This window comes from Lynx canadensis, chromosome B3 (assembly GCF_007474595.2).
Source record: "Lynx canadensis isolate LIC74 chromosome B3, mLynCan4.pri.v2, whole genome shotgun sequence".
Classification (NCBI taxonomy): Eukaryota; Metazoa; Chordata; class Mammalia; order Carnivora; family Felidae; genus Lynx; species Lynx canadensis.
In genome coordinates, this window is record NC_044308.2 from 132,776,343 (window position 1) to 132,798,293 (window position 21,951).

The 21,951-nt window shown below is 42.0% G+C and overlaps 1 protein-coding gene across 3 annotated transcripts in view; it reads left to right on the forward strand.

Annotated features, from left to right (window-relative positions):
• TDP1 (tyrosyl-DNA phosphodiesterase 1) overlaps positions 1 to 21,951 on the forward strand; it is a 91,882-nt gene that overhangs the window by 26,181 nt on the left and 43,750 nt on the right. For all 3 annotated transcript variants that reach the window (XM_030319768.1, XM_030319767.1, XM_030319769.1), the window contains 5 exons: positions 191 to 269; positions 2,092 to 2,277; positions 2,883 to 2,931; positions 5,494 to 5,560; positions 7,210 to 7,317. In XM_030319768.1, coding sequence (XP_030175628.1) covers positions 191 to 269; positions 2,092 to 2,277; positions 2,883 to 2,931; positions 5,494 to 5,560; positions 7,210 to 7,317 — 489 coding nt within the window. The remainder of the gene's footprint in view (positions 1 to 190; positions 270 to 2,091; positions 2,278 to 2,882; positions 2,932 to 5,493; positions 5,561 to 7,209; positions 7,318 to 21,951) is intronic.

Consider the following 21,951-nt stretch of genomic DNA (forward strand, 5'->3'; position numbering starts at 1 on the left):
GTTCCACCATGATTTGATGTTCTTGAAGATCCATTTGAGTATCAGTTACTATTCTGAGAAGGCATCTGAAGAAAATAGGTGGTCTCTCAGAACATTTCGTGATTACATTAGTTTTATGTGTATTTTGTGATTTGGGGGTCTACAAATCCCATCACTGTGCTCTATTAACTTGCATTTTATATCCTTTTAGTGTTTATCTTATTGGATCAACCCCAGGACGCTTTCAAGGAAGTCAAAAAGATAATTGGGGACATTTTAGGCTTAGGAAGGTAACAGAATTTTTACTATTTTAACTTGTTCTTTTAACTTACATTTTTCCTTTATAATTACATTTTGATGGCAGCTTCATAATAGCACAATTCTGAGTGAACTTGATCAGTTGATTGTAGTTCTCGGTGATTACTTGCTCCTTAATGTCTTGCCGCCTCTTTTAGAAGTGTAGACTGCTCTAAATGGCAAAAGCATAAGGACTTTGTTAGTTTTTATTTCATAAAGAGACCTCTCGTTTATTCAGCTATTGTAGTTTTGGATTGTTGTCAGCATGTAAAGGATTTTTAACATGACAAATTCAACCAAGAACAGAAAAATACTATTGAGTAAAGCCTACAGCTGTGCTAGCGTGTATTTTGTTTACTAACCAGTCCCTGTAAGAGTTAACGACAAAAGTGGCATTTGCTGCTGCTATGAAAATGAACAAAGAAAAGTCTTCACCAAATTAAAACCACAAGCAAGTTAAACATTAAGGTTTTCTTCATCTCTGTTTAGGAGATGTAGTACTGACATTAATGAACCTGAAGTGGCTTTCTTAAAAGCTTCACCTTTTTCCGTGAACTGTTTGTCATGTGAGAATTAGCCTTGGTTAATGACACTGTAATTTGCTTTTTTGAAATGAGACCACAGCTGCAAGCAGGTGAGGTCTTGAAGCCAAGAGAAGCCTAGAGAAGGCATTAGAGCCTACTAAGTCCATAGCTTTGAGGTAGATCCCTATACCTGGGCTCAAATCCTCACCTATGAACAAGTCCTGTGACCTGACTCTCGTCTATAAAATGGGTATAATAATACCTCACACAGAATTTCGCAAGGGTTAGACGAAATAGAGAACGCAAGGCCCGCGTTGAACGTTCACTGTGCTGGTTAGTGGTTACCAGTTTGTGGACTGATGGTTGCGACAGGCTAGATTCTTGTACACATTGTCAAGGATCACAGTCTTCCTGGAAGATAAAGAGCATCTTAGAGTTTTCAGACCATTTCTCACACACAAGCTCATGTTGCATCACAGCTGCCTTCCAGGGAAGACGGGAATGATCAGACTTCGGTTCCACTGACCTGTAAGTGGATGTGCAGGGACACGTCCAGGGCTATGTAGCCAATGAGGGGCTGAGCACCAGAACAGAAAGTGGGTCCTGGAGCTTACCGTTCGGGCCTGTTGCTTACACCATGCTGCCTTAGGGTGGAAATTGAGACCTAGGCTTTAGGGCAAGTGTGTTTATAAATATTAACGTCTAAGCTGTGTTAAAATACTACATATTAAACTAAGCAATCAGAATATGGGCCTCATTTTTCTTCAGCCTCTAGGTAATAACTCTGTATGTGTTTAAGTAGTTAAAATTTCCAAATGTTTTTGAACTGTTTCTGTAGCTTTGCAGATCACACACCTGCAGTGCTTAAGGTGGTCTGTATATACGTAAACATATTTTTTTTTTACAGCATCACCATGTGGAGCCCAAGTGTTAAATTAAATCTCTTTCAATTGATAGGAGTCAAAATACCCAATAGCTTTTATTTTTTAAGTATTAAACAGTTATTTCAAAGCAAGATCCCATTTCATATGGCAGGCTAGTGATTTATCTGACATTTCTACATTTTTCTTTAAAAAAAAAATGGTTTTACTTTAATAAAGTCATGGAGTTTTGGAAGAATGCTTCTATCCACCTACTCCATTAAAATATTTTTAGTACTGAAAGAGTATTTTCCAAAGAAGAAAAAGTGTGAGGATGAAATTGATCTCTAATATTTTCAGCATTTTTCTATTGATTGCGTTCCAAGGACAGAAAGCTGTGTTCTGAGTTGTTAAACCTTTTCTGTTGACAGCTTCTGAAAGAGCATGCCTCATCCATACCTAAAGGAGAGTCTTGGCCAATAGTAGGTCAGTTTTCAAGCATTGGCTCTATGGGAGCTGATGAATCAAAATGGTTGTGTTCGGAGTTTAAAGAAAGCTTGGTGACTCAGGGGAAGGAGAGCAGGACCCCAGGGAAAAGTGCTGCTCCCCTCCATCTGGTGAGTGCTTTTCCCGCTTCAGGGGGGGGGGGGGGGGTGTGTGTGTGTGTGTGTGTGTGTGTGTGCGCGCGCGCGCGCGCGCTAGTCCAGGAGAAGAACGAGAATCCGTCCTCCTCATGCAGGTTTTCTTCCATGAGTCTGGGGTGGAAATGGCAGCACGTTAGCACCAGCACTGGTGATCAGGTGGCCCTGGCGTCATCTGGTGCTGGGAGTGTGCTGCTTCAGCCACAGATGAACCTGTGATTTTTCATTCCTTCAGGTTTTCAAGCAAAAGAAAATATAGTTGCTAAAGCATTGCCAACAGAATGAGTATTAGAGACTTTTGAATACACAATTTTGCACTGAACTCTGCGTGAACTTGGTATTTTTGAGGGAAGAGTACTCAAACCGAAGTGGTTTTTTTCCGTCAAATATATATACTTCCTGTAGTTGACTAGAAGTTCAATTTTTTCATAAGATGAAACTTTTTAAAATTTAAAGTACTTTTTCAAATTTTGTAAAAGAAATATTTCTAATGGAGACTTTCATTTTCTTAGAAACATTCCTTTTAAGAAAGTTTCTCTGACGTACATTATGAGTTTGTTTTGTCTTTCCTTTGTTTTTAGATCTACCCTTCTGTGGAAAATGTGCGGACCAGCTTAGAAGGCTATCCCGGTAATTAATGGAAACCGTCTGAGTTGAAATTTTTGTGTTTATTTCATAAATGCCCTGGTAAACTTTTTAACACAGGTAATAAAAATGCCATTCTTCTGGAGAAAAGTACTGATAAGAAATTTAGAGAATATTTTCTCCGAACTGGCTAAGGATCATAGAAATGCGTACTACTAGGTGCTGCCATGTTCCAAAGATGGTACCATGCAGTTGGGCCATTTGGGTAGGTTAACAGTAACTCTCGGAGTACTTTCTGTTCTCGTTTCTACAATAAGGTGGTCACTTCTGCCAGCAGTGGGGGGCTTGTCCTGACAAATAAAACCACCTTTCCCTGCTGCATCCTGCCTTTCCAGAGAAATTCTAACATGCCTTTCTCTGAGCTCTCTCTCCATATCTTCCCTGCTTGTATCTGTGGCTCTGTGTGGTTCTTCCAGTTTTGAATCCCAGATACAGATCTATTTAAGGTCCAAAACTTCTGCTTAATCTTGGGATGCACCTTTGTTGTCACATAGTTGATATCTGTACTTTCTAAAGCACTTCATCTGTAAGTGTCTGGATGATTTTGTAGGCAACTTTCAACCTTGTTTGCGACTTCTCTTGCATAGTGCTGGACAGCGAGCTTTTATGTGGAATCCGAAGCCCTTCAGATAGCACATTCAGGAGGTGATAACGAAAAACCCAAGCAGTGTTTGCCTCTGGAAAAAGGAAACCTGATTGGCATTTGCTTGCATTGGCTGGAAGCAGAATGCTCAGAATTAGACTAATTTAGTCCGTTTATTGCTTGTAATACTAGATACAACTCCGCCAGAAAAGGCTTGGTAAGGTTTGGAGTGTATCAGCTTTGCGTAATGGCCAAACCAAAATTATTATAACAGGACTCAAAGACATGGTGATGTGTCGGTTTGTCTTGTCCTTTGTCAGCTTCTAATACGTTGGATCCATTCAAAATGTACTTCTTAATGGGGGAAAACATGGTATTTCCAATAAAGCTATTTCATAACTGGTCCTGAATAGGTTTTTAGTTTTGTGCAGTAGAGGAATCGACATGTCTTATTTGATGAGTCAAGAGAAATTTAAAGCTTTCTTTGGAGATAGATTACTTATGGGGAAGTTCTTTTTTTTTTTTTTCCTCAACGTTTTTATTTATTTTTGGGACAGAGAGAGACAGAGCATGAACGGGGGAGGGGCAGAGAGAAAGGGAGACACAGAATCGGAAACAGGCTCCAGGCTCTGAGCCATCAGCCCAGAGCCTGACGCGGGGCTCGAACTCACGGACCGCGAGATCGTGACCTGGCTGAAGTCGGACGCTCAACCGACTGCGCCACCCAGGCGCCCCACTTATGGGGAAGTTCTAATATGTGTTTGCAAAGTCACTGGTGGATCTACAATGGTACTTTCTGCCTTTAAAACATGAACAAAAATAGTCTACTAATTGTGTTTCCATTTGGAACTGTATCTTTTTTTTTTTTTTTTTTTAAGTTTATTTTGAGAGAGTGTGTACAATCAGGGGAGGGGCAGAGAGAGAGAGAGAGAGAGAGAGAGAGAGACACCATCCCAAACAGGCTCCATGCTGTCAGCATGGAGCCCAACATGCAGGGCTCAAACTCACGAACCGTGAGATCATGACCTGAGCTGAAACCAAGAGTTGGGAACTTAACCGATGGGCCACCCAGGTGCCACTGGAACTGTATCTTTATTTCCTATGCAAGAATAGGGCTTTTAGAATTCCTTTTTAAAAACTTCACTGTTGACTGAACATGTTAATTTTATTGATGATTCCATTACATTTGTGAGAATGTTAATACAAACTCTGCTTAGAAAGGGCAGAGGGTAAAAGGTGAAGGAGGCAGGAGGACCGCGTTTTGTCCTAGTCTACCTCCCCAGCTGACCTGTTCTTGGGCCAAAACGGAGATGCTCCAGACCAGAGTGGGGGCAAGGATTTCTCACCTTCGTGAGGACTGCAGGATAGGCCGGGATTTTTTATATAGTTTTTGTAACACTTCAAATCTGTGCTGTTAGAGATGTTAAATTACCACCCCTGAGCGATTAAATAATACCTTTCTCTTTTCAGGTCATAAACGTTTATATGTATCCCTAAGAAAGGAAACCCCACTGAGGGAGCATACCTAATACAAGTATAGACCTTTTTGGGGTTCCTGGGTGGCTCAGTCGGTTAAGCATCCGCCTTAGGCTCAGGTCATGATCTCGCGGTTTGTTGGTTCGAGTCCCGTGTCAGGCTCTGTGCTGACAGCTCATAGCCTGGAGTCCGCTTTGGATTCTGTGTCTCCCTTTCTCCCTGCCCACTCCCCCCACCCCCCCAGCATACTCCTGCTCTGTCAATAAATATTAAAAAAAAAAAAAAAAAAAGTTAAAGGTTTTTTTTTTTTAATAATAAAAAAAGACAAGTATAGACCTTTTTTTTCCAAGTACTGTTCCATGAGATGAAATAGGAAGTGGTTTGTTTTTTGTTTTGGGGTTTTTTTTTTTTCCAGTATTTACTATAGATTCTTAATGAAGGATCCTCAAGTTGTTTTCTGTAATTCTTACTTTGTTTTCTTTTAAAAGCTGGTGGCTCTCTTCCCTATAGCATCCAGACAGCTGAAAAGCAGAATTGGCTCCACTCCTATTTGCAGTAAGTAATTGGTTTAGAATGCTGCTATTGTTTCTTTAGGAATAAGAACGTTATTTATCATCAGTCTAATGTTTTAAAAAAGAACCTTACATAATGTAGCTATGTTTTTTTTTTCATCTACATATGTTAGTGATAGAAATAATTTAAACAAGATCTTGAACACTATTTGGAATAGGTTTTTAATACCAAAGAGTAAAATTTATCCCTGTGAAGTTTCTATTTAAATACTGGAACTCAAAAAAAAAAAAAAAAAAAAGATAATGTTGGGTAGTTTAGAATTTATGTAAGCAGCATTTTTTTTTTCTAATGTTTATTTATTTTTGAGAGAGAGTGAGTGTGAGCAGGGGAGGGACAGATAGGGAGAGAGACACAGAATCTAAAGCAGGCTCCAGGCTTCGAGCTGTCAAGCACAGAGCCCTGTGTGGAGCTTGAACTCACAAATTACGGGATCATGACCTGAGCCAAAGTCGGACGCTTAACTGACTGAGCCACCCAGGTGCCCCATAAGCACCTTTTTAAAAAAAGTTATTTGAGTATAACTGTCAATGGTACATGAGTTACGGGCGTAAAACCTAGTGATTTGGCAGCATTGTAGCTCGTATTTCCAGAATGTAATTCTTCTGTTGGCACATGCACGTACTGTGACTGCAGCTTGCATAGGGTGAAACCCACACTGCTTTCTCCAGGATGTAGGATAGTATTTGGTTTGCTCAGTGGTTGAATGGCCAGGTGAAGGGAAGGTCTTTCGTCCCTCTCTTGTTCCAGGGTTGCACTTGCTCTGCGTGTTCTTGGCCCATCCAGGACACTTGTTCTGTGTGTTCTTGGCCCAGTTTCTTGCTTCAACGGGTGTTAATTACACCACACCACACAGTTGGAAACAAAGGCAGATTGCATCTCGGTAGCTCACAGTCTAACTTGGTGTCCCCTTGTGGGTCTCTTGGGAGGTTATTCCCTACAGAGGACATTCCCTTATGTTGAGTTCTTTTCACTGTTCATTCAGGTGAATTTAATGATCCAGAGAACAGTCTACCTGATCCCAATTCTGGCCTCAGTCTCTTCTCATGAGGAACCATCCTCTTTAAATTTGTAAGCAGAGATGGTCACCTCACGACGTAGGTCCTTTTTCCCCCACAGAACCTCAGTCCTGCAGTATTGCACACCTAGAAACCAAACTCAGTTACATGATCGTCATCCTTGGACTCCAGTGTTTCTGAATTATCCTCCGGCTTTTCAACATTGCTCTAATATTCATCTTGTTGGCTTTTTTCCCATTTTGTACTTTATTTCAAAAAGCTTGTACTGAGCCTGTACTTAGTAATACGCTGTGGGAGCATGATTCCTGCTTTGGAAGAGCTCCCAGTCCACCTAAGAGACAAGACATGCAGATGGGCAGTTGAAGTCACAACTGAAGTAAATACGTGTGTGAATATATGAGTCTTAGTGGCAGAAAAGAGATTGGAAGGCTGTATACCAAGAGGTCACAGTGCTTTTTTCTGTTCTTTAAACAGTTTAATAAAACACCACAGGTTCTAGCACAGAACTGTGTACTCACTTTTTAGATTACGGGATTTTGCTTTTCATGAAGTGTCCTAATAGGATTATGATGGGTTTATATTTTCTTCTTAGTAATATATTTTTCCTGTCACTAGCAAATGGTCGGCTGAGACATCTGGCCGCAGCAATGCTATGCCCCATATTAAAACTTACATGAGACTATCTCCAGACTTCAGTCAAATTGCCTGGTTCCTTGTCACAAGGTAAGTAGGCCTTATATTCTTGATGGGAAGAATTTTTTAAATGTGTTTGTAACTCCTGCTGTGAATACCGAATAGGTTTCCATTAGGTTTCCAAAAGGTGGTGTTGTAAATGGTTAGTTTTCAAAGTGTGTGTATGTCTTCTGAGCCTTATTAAGAGGCCTGTGACTTCCCCTTCACAAAGCCTGTAATCATTGCCTGACTTTAGGAGTCTTGAAGTTTTTAAGGTTTGCACAAAATTTGTGTTTACTCCTGTTTTTTAATACTTCAATAGTAGGAATTAGGCAAGTTAACAATTGAGGTAAATCCAGAACAAAAACGATGCGGTAAAACTAGTGTTCCTTAGTTACTTTCTCTCAGAAAATTGACACTTGACCAATCCAGTCTCTTCCAATGCGTTTTTTTTTAATTTTTTAAAACGTCTTTATTAAGATATAATTTTCTTTAAGATTCACTTATTTAAATTCTGAGTTAGTATATTCCTAGAATTGTGCAATCATCACCATAATCTAATTTCACAATTTTCATTACCCTCTATAAGAAACTCGTTATTAAGCTTTTTTTATGTTCATTTTTATAGCAAGGTAGATTGTTGTGCTCTCAGAAAAAGAGAACTGGACTAGAACTTTAGTTCCTGACTCCTAGTCTGACCAAAGGCCATTAGGCATCTCTTAATGATTCAGTGACCCAATGATGTCAATGCGAATAATTAAGGTATGACTAAGTAGAATAATTTCTTTAATGAACAGACTTTGAAACAAAGGTTTAAGAATACTCAAGAAGAAACTTTGAAACAAAAGAGCCAGTTACAAGCAGAACCAAGTTCCCTTCCTACTTTCTGGAAATTAGTGGCCTTCCTGGCTCAGGATCAGGAACAGTGACCTGAACTGTGTTTAGTGGTATGCATTAGATGCAAGAGTGGGCCTCTGGACAGTTTGTGAGGCACCGTAGGGTAATGAAAATATGGCTCCTAAAAATTTAAGATGCTTTTCTATCATTTATTAGCTCTGTGAATTTGGGAAATTTACTTAAGCTGTGTCCATTTCCTATTATATAAAATGGGCAAAGTAATGGGTGCCTCCTGGGGCGGTTAAGTGAAATGAGATATGCTAGAGGCTCAGTGCATATGACCTAATAGGCCCCAGGACACGACAGCCGTGGTTATGCTTGTCCAAGCTTCACCATCGAGACTGAAGGATGGCCAAGGGGAATTAGTATGCATTTCTTTGCTGTGGGTCTTTAAAGAGAAACTTTTTTTTCTTTAATTTTTTTAATGTTTGTTTTTTTTTGAGAGAGAGGCAGAGTGTGAGTGGGGGAGGGACAGAGAGGGAGACACAGAATCCAAAGCAGGCTGTAGGCTCTGAGCTGTCAGCACAGAGCCGAACTGTGGGGCTCGAACTCACGAACCCGGAGATCATGACCTGAGCCGAAGTCAGACACTTAACCAACTGAGCCACCTAGGTTCCCCCAAAGAGAAACTGTAGCTTCTGAAGAAGTAGGCTTCTTGATGGGGCGCCTGGGTGACTCAGTTAAGCATCTGACTCTTGATCTCACCTCGGGTCATGATCTCGCAGTCCCTGAGTTCGAGCCCCGCATCGGGCTCTGTGCTAACAGTGCGGAGTCTGCTTGAGATTCTGTCTCTCCTCTCTGCCCCTCCCTTCCTTGTGTGCACTCTCTCTCTCAAAATAAATAAACTGAAAAACTTTTTTTAAAAGAAGTAGGTTTCTTGGTTGTGCTCTTCCTGGGTAGAGAGGCCAGTGCCTGAGATGGATAGTGCCAGGGAGAACAGAGATCTGAAATGTGTGTGTCCTCTGGGTAAGTGAGTATGAGATTTTTATTAATCCCTCCCACACTTGTATTTTACATAACACCCTAAAAGGTAAACTGTTCAAATATTCCTCAGTTAAGAGAAGTTATCAATATGCTACCTAGCCTTCTACAAAGCTAACCAATAAGGAAATAAATTTGGATATATTATGGACCCTTGAACATGATTCAGAGAAATTAGATATTGAGAGAGCTCACATTTTAATGTCAGCTCACCTGTTCAGTAATTATCTTTTAAGCTAAGTTATTAAGTTTCAAGTAGTAAAAAGTAAACCATGTTATTAAGTTGTAATATGAAAAGCCTGGCTTTTCCTATCCTGATGCTGTGTGTGACTGTCACTTCCTGGTGATAAGTTGGGGAGACCAGATGAAATCTCTACCTGCTTCCAATTCTAACATGGCTACCACTGGAAATATTCCTGACTAGTGAGCCATCGTTCATCCCAAGGGCTACTTTATTATACAGCTCTTGTTATTTTGTTTTGTGCAGAATACCTTAAATGACGGAACAGTTTTCTCAGTGTGGTCTGACAATTCTCTGATTAGTGATCCCGTCCATTATAATACTTATTTGTACTAGTCAAGGTTCTTTCTGAAGTCATACCACTTTGAATGTCTAATTGAATTTGAAGGCTATACTTTGAACTTTGGTTAAAATCTTACCTGATTTTCCTCCATGTAGGAAAAGATGCATAAAGAAACACAAACATTGTTTGGTAAAATTAGTCTTATCTAGCTGGCAGCATCATGTTATCCTGCTGGGAAACCTGTTGCCTGGAGAACTCTCCGAAAAGCACACAGTGACCAGAAGTGTTTTTGTTCCTTCCTCCATTGGTCAAACGTTGCCTCCAAGATGTAAATGGATAGGACTCCTTTGTGTAAGAGTCCTCAATGTGGGTCTTTGACGTTAGAGATGGAAATCCTGGTGCTGGGGATCCATGGATAAAGAAGAGGAGATGATGTTTGAAGTGCTGGCCTTCACGTGAAAATGGGAAGGTTGAGTCCAGAGAAAGCAGGGACAGTTCCCTCGTACATTTCTGTAGTTAGTCATGGTTCTCCAAAGAAACAGAACTAGCAAGTGAGATAAACACACGGATTTACTTTTAAGGAATTGACCTGTGATTGATCGTGGGAGCTTGAAAATACAAAACCCGGAGGGCAGGCCTGCGCCCTGGTGTAGCTGTTGGAATCTCGAGTGTCTGCTTCATTGGAAAATTGAATTTACCGTCTATTTGGGGATTTTCTTTTCCTCAGGGTGGAGTTAAAAGATGGTTGTGCTTCACTGAAGTTGGGTATTTATTGATCCTGTGTTAAGGGTATGAAGGGGGGTTGAGAGTAACACTGAGGAACCCTTTTCTGAAGGCAAAGTTTTTGTAGTTGAGTTTAATGATGGTGTTCATTCAGCTCCAGGAGTAGAACAAGACATGACCCATGCCATGCGGGGGCTGCAGAAAGAGATAGAACACTGATTGTATGCTAGTTGTTTACCTGTGTAACGATCTGGTGGAAGCACCCTTAGAAGTGTATTATTGTGGGGAGGGGGGATGCCTAGGTGGCTCAGTCGGTTAAGCATCTGACTTTGGTTCAGGTCATGATCTCACGGTTCGTGAGTTCGAGCCCCACATCGGGCCCTGTGCTGACAGCTCAGATCTTGGAGCCTTCTTCAGATTGTTTCCCTCTTTCTCTGCCACCCGCCCCCCCCCCCCCCCCCCCTGCCGTGTGTGCGCATGCACACACATGTGCTCTCTCTCCTCTCAAAAATGTTTTAAAAAATGTATTATCCAGTTGGGGTGGGGTCGGGGTGGGTCAGAGACCAGCTGAAGGTAAGGCAGTGATATTTCAAGTAGGCCTGGAAGTACGCCTCAGAAAACCAGATGGATTGGAAGGGAAATCTGAGCAGAGGAAGGGGTGCGAAGGCCATGGAGCTGGAAAAGTGCACGGGCTTTTCAGGGCAAATCTGAGGGAGTCTGCAATTAGGCGAAAGAAGATACTCCCATACCTCCAGAATGGATTTTCTCAAGCTATGGCACCATATGTTCTTAGCCATAAGTCCAAAAAGCATCAACTGTAAATTTATTGAATATTAGTTTGTATTATGTGAATGTGTGCTTTCATGTTGACTAGATATTACTAAACTCTAACTTAGAAGTTAATTTGTTAAGAATTTGAAATTTGTCACGGATTTGTGGCTTATACTTTTGTTCCAGAATAGCGAGGCTAAAAACTGTCTACTTACCAAAATGTATAAGGAAGAATTGCAACAACTATTTGATTTTCATATACCAGACACTGTTCTAAGCACTTTTCGTATTCATTTAATTTTCACAACTGCTCCATGAGGATATGGCAAAAGAGCGGTTAGGTAGGCTGCCCGTCCATGGTCACACAGTAGTTACCTTGTGGCAGCAAGATTTGAACCCAAGAAATTGGACTCCTCAGCTGGCACTCCTCACCCCAGCCTTCGGATGCCTCTCCTCGTCAACAGTGGAAGTGTACCTGTTTTCTGTGAAGACCAGTTAAGTCAAGAACTGCATCACACTCTGTGGTATTTAAAAAAAGAAGAAAGGGAGGGGGTTACTTGGGTGGCTCAGTCAGTTAAGCGTCCGACTTCAGCTCAGGTCATGATCTCGCAATTCGTGGGTTCAAGCCCCACGTCAGGCTCTGCTGACAGCTCAGAGCCTGGAGCCTGCTTCGGATTCTGTGTCTCCCTCTCTCTCTGCCCCTCCCCTGCTTGCTCGCTCGCTCTTTCAAAAATAAATAAAAAACATCAAATAAATAAATAAAATACCACCTGGCATTTCAGTATTAAAGGATGTCTGAGAGACACCTGAAAATAAAATACTTGGAGCCCACTCTCAGCCCTTCTACAATAACAAGGGTGTAGATCCACAATACAAGTGACCTGTATCAGGAACTCGCTTCAATTTTTGTTTCTTGGTTTGCCACCTTATCCCCAAGTCAGAACATCCCAAACTGAGCTCTTCTTTTCAAGAAGAATATGTCTTTCCCTCCTGGCCCTGGTGGCACCTGCCCATTCCTTTATCCTCCAGTTTACAGCCCAGCCATCCTCTTGCTGTTTCTGCCTTTGCACGTTCTGCAACGTTCACTGGGGTCCTTCCTCCTGTGGATGCTGAGCCCTCAGGACAAAAACAGTAAGACTGAAGCAGTCCTTTAAGATGCTTTTCTCAGATGACAGACACAGAAATAGTTAAAATAGGAAGAGATCGATTCTGTGCTTGAGGTGGGCATGTGGATGCTTTGTATAGGACTGTCAAAGCCCATTCATCCTTAAAATGGTCTCGCTTTATTGTTCTGGTCCCTGAAACTACCAACTCAGATACTCACCACCTGGACTTGTGAGGTGATTGCCTCTTTGCCGTCCCATCACGCAAATGGTCTGCTTCCCAGGCCACCTTTCGTTTCCTGGTTGTCAGTGACCCAGCATCTTGCAGAAAGATGAATTTTCGTCCTTGGCACTCAGACCCTCACCATACCATTTTCACCTTGTCCTGCCCTTCCCAACCTCAACTGTCAGAAGCAACCAACCTGGCTGCCTGTGCCCCTGTAATCAACCTTCCATCAGCTCCCTCGCACTGCCTCTGTTCTTTTTCTCTGCTTTTCTGTTTGCTACCCCTCTCCTAAGAATTATGCTCAGTGGGGCGAGCCTTGGTGGCTTAGTGGGTTAAGTGTCAGACTCTTGATTTCGGCTCTGGTCATGATTTCAGGGACATGAGTTCAAGCCCACGTCGGGTTCTGTGCTGACAGTTGTGGAGCCTGCTTGGGATTCTCTCTCCTTCTCTCTGCCCCTCCTCTGCTTTCTCTGTCTCAAAAATATTTTAAAATGTGCTCACGGGGCATCTGGGTGGTGTCAGTTAGGCGGCTGACTTTGGTTCAAAGGTCATGATCTCACGGTTCGTGGTTCGAGCCCCGCATTGGGCTCTGTGCTGATAGCTCAAAGCCTAGAGCCTGCTTCAGATTCCGAGTCTCCCTCTCGTTCTGCTCCTCCCCTGCTCGCACTCTGACCCACCCCACCCCCCTCAACTATAAACAAACACTAAAAAATGTGTTCAGGCCTGATGTCCTTCTCTTGGGGGGGCTCTGCCAGCCTCCTGCTGCCTTCCCCAGAGCCTTAGAGCATTTATGCAGGTACTGCCATTGGAGCTTGTAGCTCCTACATCATTGTCTTGTCTCCTTGTAGAGAAGAGTGACCATGAGCTTTAATGTTGCCAAATAGTACTGTGTGATCATGCCTACTATTGAACAGGTCTTTTTCCTGGAACAAGTTTCTTAACCTCATTGAGCCTCAGATCTCTTATTTGCACAACAGCTGTATGGATGAAGGGACATACTCCGTGACATGACCCACAGACCAAAGAAAGTTAGTCTCTACAGTTAGAAGTTAAACGTGATACACTGACAGGGTATAACGAAAGACTAGAAGTGGAAGTAAAATACAAGCTCCGGAGTTACTAGTGACAGTGTAGTGTGACCACTGTGCATTGCCTTCTCAGCCGTTAGGATGAAAGCATCTTTACCAAACAGCTCCTTGTACGCACATCCTCTGTTTCTCCTTTGAGACACTGTGTTCCAGGCAGGGTGGTCTCTGTGTCCCCGCATCATGTTTGCTCCACTGCAATGCCTCTGCTAATGATGGCCATTTGCCTCACACATGCTGCCTTCCTGTCTCCAAGAATCCTAATTGTTTCCTTAAAGACCCAGATTAAAATATATAGCCAGCAACTACTATCTGGCACTGCTTGTAACAGTAGTGTCCCTGCTTCGAAGTGCCTTCGAAATAACCTCCCTCCCCGTAGTTCGTGTGCCAGTGTTGTGAACTGGTTACTGGAACAGAGGAAGATCAAGTAATCGGCTCGTGCGGATCTGGGACCAAGTCATCATCTTGAGTAGCCCATAATATTCAATATGCATTTCTTGAATGCCAGTGGTATGCCAGGCAGAGAGGACACAAGGGTGGTATAGCATGACTTCCATTTCTTCAAGAAATCGGGGTTCTGGGTATCAAGAATTAAAGGGACGCAGTTGTTGGCCCTCAGAGACACTAGTAAAGCCATATAGAGCTCAAGACCCTATATTTTCACTAACTGCTTGAAAGCATGAAGGATGTGCCCAGGGAAACCAGCTTCATGCTGCTGCCCTGTGTCAGGCACTGTATATACCATGTGGAACAAGAGACAGCCAACCTATCCTAACAGCTTTCATTTTAGCCAGAGTGAGGTAGGAGAGAGAGGCAGACTGTATACACAGGAGTTAGCATGAAATCTCACATGAGGATTAGAAACAAAATGGGGTGATGTTGGAGCCTGTCTGGAGGGGTCAAGGTCTCCTGCAGGAAGTGATGTTTGTGCTGAGTTGATTGATAAAAGGTGGGAGTGGGCCCTCCATTGTAGAGTCTGTGGGATGTTGGAGTGGTCCAGCGTGGCTATGCACAGGCCATGCCAGATCGAGAGGGCCTTGACGGCCAGAGTAAGAATCTTATCCAAAGTGCCCTGGAAACACTTTAACAGTAGATCTGCTGTGTGTCTTGTAACCCAAGCTGCTGCAAGGAGAGTGGATTATTAGAAATAAGAATAGAGGTGAATGGGCCAGCTGGGAAGCATGGAGAGATTATGGTTGCTTAAATGGCAGAGGTGAGTGTTCCTGGGGAACAGCATGCAGATGTGGACTGTGTTGTGTGTGTGGGTACTATCTATATAGAAAATACCCCACAATCTCCTTTGAAGAAAGGCAGTCAGGATGGTGGGAAAAACATGGGTTTGGAATTAAAAAGACCCACGTCCAAATTTCGGTGCAACCACTTAACATTTGTGAATTAGTAAACCTTGCCAAGCGCCAGTTTCCTCCTCAACCAAAGTAGGTTATGACCTTTAACTGTAAGTTTTGTTCAGAGGCTTGGAGCAGGTCACATAGAACAGCTATCATCAGGGAATGGTAGATGTTGAACGAATGATACTTACCTTCCCTACTTAGGTTTAATTTTGAACATTACAAGTAACGATATTTGTAATATTTCATTGAAAGCACGTGAACCCACTGTAACAAGTATGGGATAGTAATACTTTACAGTAGCAGTTCAACCTATGAAATCACATAACTATGGGACCCTCAGAATCCGCCATCAGGCACTCACACCAATCACAAGGTGGTCCTGAGACTTTTAGTCACCTGGAGAATCACTGATAAAATGTCGGGCACCGGTCAGGAGATGTTTAAAAAGCCTTTCTGCTCTGTGGGGTAAAGAAATGGTCGAGGGAGACACCTGACTTTTTTTTTTTTTTTTTTAATATTTATTTTGAGGAGTGAGAGAGAGAGTACAAGCAGGAGAGGGGCAGAGAGAGAGAGGAAGACACAGAATCCAAAGCAGGGCTCCAGGCTCCTAGCTGTCAGCACAGAGCTGGATGCGGGACTCGAACCCGCGGACCGAGATACCATGACCTGAGCCGAAGTCAGATGCTTAACCGAGTGAGCCACCCAGGTGGCCGACACTTGATCTTCTTTGAGCAGTTGCCCTGTGGGAGAAAGTTCTAGCGCTTTAGCTGCGTTGTTTCAGTCGTCACAGGAGCCTGTGAGGTGGAAGTGTCCCCTTCCACGGGTGAGATACAGGACCATAGAGCTGAGGCCTCCCTCTATTACCCAGCAAGTCTCTGTCCACGGTGGCAAAGTTGCCAACTCTAGGCACAGGGATAAAGGGATTCCCAAAAATGCTGTATCTGCTCTCTGGGTATTTACAGTAGAACAAAAAAGGTTTTATCAAACAACTCGTGCACATTATTTAAGTGCAGCTGTAACAATTTTCTGAGTATTGTGAGTAAATAGACTTTCACCCAGCAAGGCCTTAACTGTCTTTCATTTCTCGGTTCAACACGACTTGAGACTTCCCTTGTTTTCCTCAGTTAGCCCGGGGCTTTCCATAATGTCTTGAGCTTCCTGGCTGGCCAGTTTCCTTTCTCTTTCGGTGTGGTTGCCTATGTAATCATTGGCTTCCACTCCAGACTCAGAGTCAAGTCCATGTCTTGACTGACCTGCCCCCACACTTGGCACGTGAGGGCCCTCGGTACGGATTTGTGAACAGGGAAGCTACTGAAGCCCAACGCTGAGGCTGCAACAGTGAAAGAGCTGCCTAGACTTCGCCCATAGTTGAATATGGGAGAGGCTTCACATGTGATTCCTGTGCTTGGAGTATGGTGGTAGGGAGATGAAAGCGGTCAATTCATCAGTACGGAAGTCAGAAAATGGAACTGGTTTCAGTGGGAGGATGGTTCACTTGGAGTGCAAATTGACCTACAGTGGGGATGTCATGTGGAATGGTCTGTTGGAGCTGTACTCAGAAGCTTGGTGTGCAGATAGGACGTTTCGGCGTTTTCTTTAGAACTAATTATCAATACCCCGAGCCTTTGTGGCGTTTTCAGGGGGAGAGTGTAACAAAAGGTTGATTTCTGGGAGTTGAGAGAAATACCAGAAATACATACCAAGTGGGCTTTTCACATTTACCACTGTTCCACTGCCAAACAGATCAGATCAAATTTTACCTCCCGAGTTAAAGAGCAACTGGTCACCATTCTCTGGAAATAATCTTTCTTCTACCTAAGAGAAATGTTACATGTTCTGTATGACATCATAGAAGTTAACCTTCCCAAAAAAACAAAACCTTCACTCAGTATATATTAAGCACTTATTATGGACCAAGCACTCTTCCAGGTGCTAGAATTATATAAAATAGCCCTTGGCTTTGTTGTGCTGGGAGTTCCCCCAAGTTAACAAGTATAATTACCTGTATCGAATGGTGGTAGATGCTATAGAGAAGAACAAAGTAGAATAATTCAGGGTCATAGTCTTTTACTCAATACTTTGGACTAGATATATTTTGGTATTTGGAATTTAGGATGATAACATGGTATATATAACACTAAGGATGTTAATAGATGGCATTGCAAGTAGCCTCATGTCTGTTTAGGTCAACTTTTGCCAGCAAATGAGCTGAGAAGGTTTTTTGTTTTGTTTCGCCACTAAAGGAAAAGAGTTAAGTAAAAGTGTAACTTCGAAGTTGGCTATGGTTGTTTTTAGGTTCAGAGCCAACATTTAATCCTCGCTATCAGATCCAGGCACTGTTGTAGACTTACTTTAAACACACACACTTTTCTTCCCCTACCCACATCTCCTGTAATCCTCACCACTTCTACATGTAGGTATCCGTCCTGTCTGTGGATAGGGGAACTGAAGCACAGGGAGGTTAAACAAGGGCCCAAGAACCCAGGCACACCCCCAAACATGGTACTGTCGGGTAGTGAGCGCTTGGGTTGAGGAGGGAGTCTGCTCATTACATAGGATGGTCAGGGAAGGCCTCACTGACAGTGATATTTAGGAAGGGAGGGTGCCATGTGGATGGATATAGCTGGGGGAAAGCATTCTGAGCAGAGGGGTAGAGGTAGGAATTTATACACTGCTATGGTCATTGCCTTTGAGTTAAACCAAAGTGGTGTTGCTGGAGTGAATGGGGTGGGAGGGCAGGTGAAGTCAGAGCAGTAGCAGGCCGCCAAACTACCTTTTACCTGCTTGAGAGGTAGAATTGGTGTTGTCTTGATGTCACCTGGGTTTCCTGGAACTTTTAGTCCTGGGTCTATGGAGGGAGTTCTATGTCCATATACTTACCATTTGAATTGATTAAAACAAATAAGGGCCCCTTAAAATATATATCTTTTGGGGCACCTGGGTGGCTCAGTCAGTTGGGTATCCAGCTCTTGATTTCAGCTCAGGTCACCATGTCACAATTGTGAGATCAAGCCCCGTGTCAGGCTCCACGTTGCACATGGGGTCTTAAGATCTCCCTCCCATCCTCACAAGCACGGGTTCTCATTCTCTCTCTCTCTCTCTCTCTCTCTCTCTCTCTCAAAAACAAAAAAAAATATCTTGTTAAAGGTGTTGTTCCATTAGGCTTTCTGGAATAAGACATGGTTTTAATGTAGTTGGATTTAGCTTATACTCAACGGGTTTCTCAGCAGGGCACTGTTGGCATTTTGGTCAAGATCATTTTGTCATGTGACTTGTCCTGTGTATTATAGGATATTTAATAATGTGGCCCTCCCATACCAAATGGCACATCATGGTGAAAGCAAAAAAAAAAAAAAAAAAAAAAAAACCTTCTGTATTTGTAAATATTCCCTAGATTCTCTCCTGGTGGATGGTATTGTCTTTGAAAATAAACTCAGAACTTGATGAATAACTGATCTATGAATGCTGCTTCCCTTTCATTTAATACATTTTCCTACTTGAGAGAGATGAGACATAGTTATACAGACAACCGTGGGTTCTTGTCCAAATGAAGTGATAATGTCTAGCAAATCTAACAGTCCATCAACAAAGTGGCAGATGGATTATGTTTTATGAATTGGATTTTAGCAAAAGATAAATACATCAAAAGCTACATAAATCTAAATTTTTTTGCCATTTTTCTGCTTTGATGTATTATCAGTCCATATTAATGTTCATATTTGGGATGAATAATTCCTTCTTAAGTGCCACAAAATTAAAACAAGTTCACCCAAAAAAAAAGTAATAAAGATGGATGATAACCAATATGAATCTTGACTGACATGATAATGAAAATTTTTCTTAATCGAGATTCATACATCAAAGTATTGCCTTTCAAGGTGGTCACCCATTGACACTAAGTACTTTTACCAAAAATACTGTCATTGTTCAGATCTTCCTGGCAGTCTTGAGAATTTCCTTCAGAGTGAATTTAAGGCACATTGTTTTTGGCCTTGTATTTCATATTTTCTGTTGATGTCTAATGAGCTACCAACAAACTTTATTATCCTGCAGTTCCTATGGGTCAGGAGTCTGGACACGATCTCTGCGCTGGATCAAGGTGTGAACCAGGTTATGATCTCCTTGACGGCCTGGCATCAGCTCTTCCAAGCTTATAGGTTCTTGGCAGAATTCTGAGGGTCCTGCTTTCCTGGTGACAGTCCAGGGGGCATTCTTGGCTCCAGAGTGCTTCCTCTGGTGCCTGTGCCATTGCTGTCTGCAATGGACAGGTCGCAATATAGCTGTTTGCTTCTCTGAAGCCAGTAGGAGAATCTCGGTCCTTAGGAAGGACCTTCTTCCTCTCTCAAGGCTTTATCTGATAAAGTCAGGCTCACCCATTGTCCTCCCAAACTTTTTGGTAAACCCAACTTACTCTTAAGCTGATCACGGGAATGAAATGCCATCATATTCACAGTTTTGCTCATGCTCCAAGGGAGAGGTTTATACCAGATGTGACATCGGGAGCAAGAGCAGGAATTCTGGGGGCCATCTTCCAATCCTGCCTTCCATAGGTCTCATTGGTACTTATTACCCAGGTGGATCTCTCTATACTATTCCCCAGCCTTGACTTGCAATAATTTCTTACTATTCTCAAAATTGAGGTTTCTTTCTCATAGGCAAAACTACCGTTGAACCTACTCAAAAGACTGAACCTCAGCATCCAAAGACTATTTGAAAAATGAAATTCTATAATTATTTGGAGCCAAAAGAGACTGCTTTATTAGAGTGAGGGAGTAACCCTGCAGCGTAATTGCTTTAGAGAACTACATTGACTTGGCTATGTAGAATCGTTCAAAGTAAGTCTTATGAAAGATCAGTAGAATCCCAAAAGATCTAATTTCCTAGTCTAAAGAAAAAAAAAAAACCAAAACAAACCTTACCACCTTATGAGTGAACTTCACTCATTGCATATAGTGTATTCATCATATCCCATTACCTGTCATTTCTCCACACGTTTTGTAAGTAGAGGTTTCTTGGTCATGGAGACTTTGTTTTACTCAGATGACATTTCACAGATACGGAAAGTGTCTACTGAAGATCCGGTATTGAAATCATAAAAACGCTTGGCTAGCCTTACTGTGGCTTTCGTCTTCCATTTATTCTTTTAAATATACGTGAATCTCAAAGTTTTAATAGCCTCTCTTTGATTATGTGTTCTCACTGATAGCCTTTTGCATAGATCCTGGGTTAGGTTTTAGTATATGGTTGCCACTGAGAATTCTAATATCTGCACTGAAACCATTTTTAATGAAGTTTCTATTTGATTGGACTGGATACTTGAAAAGTTTTTGTCCTACTCTAAAAGAAAGTGAGTTTGTAGTTCCTATCTATACTTGTCCAGCTAAAAAACTCATCCTATTGGTAATTTTGTGTAATGTCTTACGTTTTCATACAGTGCCTGGTCTATAGTGACCCAGAAGTTTTTGAGAGGGTGATAATCCCTATAATCAAACTGCTATTCATTTGCTCACTGATTCTCAGGTTCTAAGTTTTTCTTTTTGTACTATCTAGAATGGTTGTGCTTATCCTTAAGGTCTATTTCAGGTGTTCCCCTTTGAAAATTTTTCTAGCTCAGCAGACATAATTCATTGTTTTCTATTGTGTTTTTATGGCACTTTTTTTTTTTTTTTTTTTTAATTTATCTTGAGAGAGCACAAGCATGAGCACCGGAGGGGCAGAGAGAATCCCAAGCAGGCTCTGCACTGTCAGCGTGGAGCCTGATGTGGGGCTCAGACTCATGAACTGTGAGATCATGATCTCAGCCAAAATCAAGAGTCGGACACCGAACCGCCTGAACCATCTGGATGCCCCTATAGCACTTTTTGCTTGGTCTTTTTTACGTATTCCTTCTTGGTTCTTTGTGGGTTCCTTTGCCTTGATATATTATGAACTGTTTGAAGACAGCTGCCAGGTTTTACCTTCACATCCTCAGCATCTAACACTGTGCACAGCGTATTGTTAGTGACCTATATGTACTTGAATGAGAGCCCTTCACAAAATGTTGTTCACATAGGTGTATATATGCACATAACGAGAAAAGGGCAGGTGGAAAAAGTTTGTCTTCCCACTCCTGTTCCCCAGCCGTCCTGCTCCTCAGCCTCAAATCACTACTAGTGTCTTGGATTTAATAGCTTTTAACCCCATGAACCGTCAAACCTAGGTACCTCAGAGGATGGCTGATGTTACCCAGACAGCCAACCTACTGTTGAGGAAACAATACCGAGATGGAATCTAAAGATCCGCATTCCTATTTGGGACTGCCACTTACTAGCCTTGCCACTTAAATTTGGGGAATGCCATTTATAACCTGGGTTTTCTCTCACTTCAGGAATGTTGCAAAGATGATGATGGAAGATAGATGTGGAGGTTTCCTGTTATTCTATATGATTATACTGTATGTAACTGCTTGGTTTTTAGGGCCTGTGTTAACAACTCTGTGTTAGGTCGTTGTTCATAAGTTCCCTAAGGATTCAAGAAAACCGTGTAAGGGACACCTGGGTGTCTTAGTTAAGTGTTCGACTCGATTTTTGGCTCAGGTCGTGATCTCAATGTGAGTACAAGCCCATCGGCTCTGCACTCGCAGTGTGGAGCCTGCTTTTGGGATTCTTTCTCTCTGCCCCTCCCCTGCCCAAACTGTCTCTTTCTCAAAATAAATAAATAAACTTAAAAAAAAAAATTTTTTTAAAAGAAAGCAGCTTTTAAAAAGCTTTTCTGTTTGAAAGGATATGTGTGGAAGGATATGTTGATTTAAAGACTTGTCCATAGTTAGAGCCTTTTCTAAGTTGTATATGTGATTAATTTACAAATTGTTGAAAATTATTCTATGAAATCAAAACCAGTACCTTCAGCCAGAAGTATATTATTCAAATAACCTTAAAACTGGTACTTTAGCTTGAACATATTAAAATGTTATGTTGGCTGGCAATTTTCTCTTTTGTCTGGTTGCTTTTATGTCAAGCTATTTATAGTTTTTGATCCTACCAT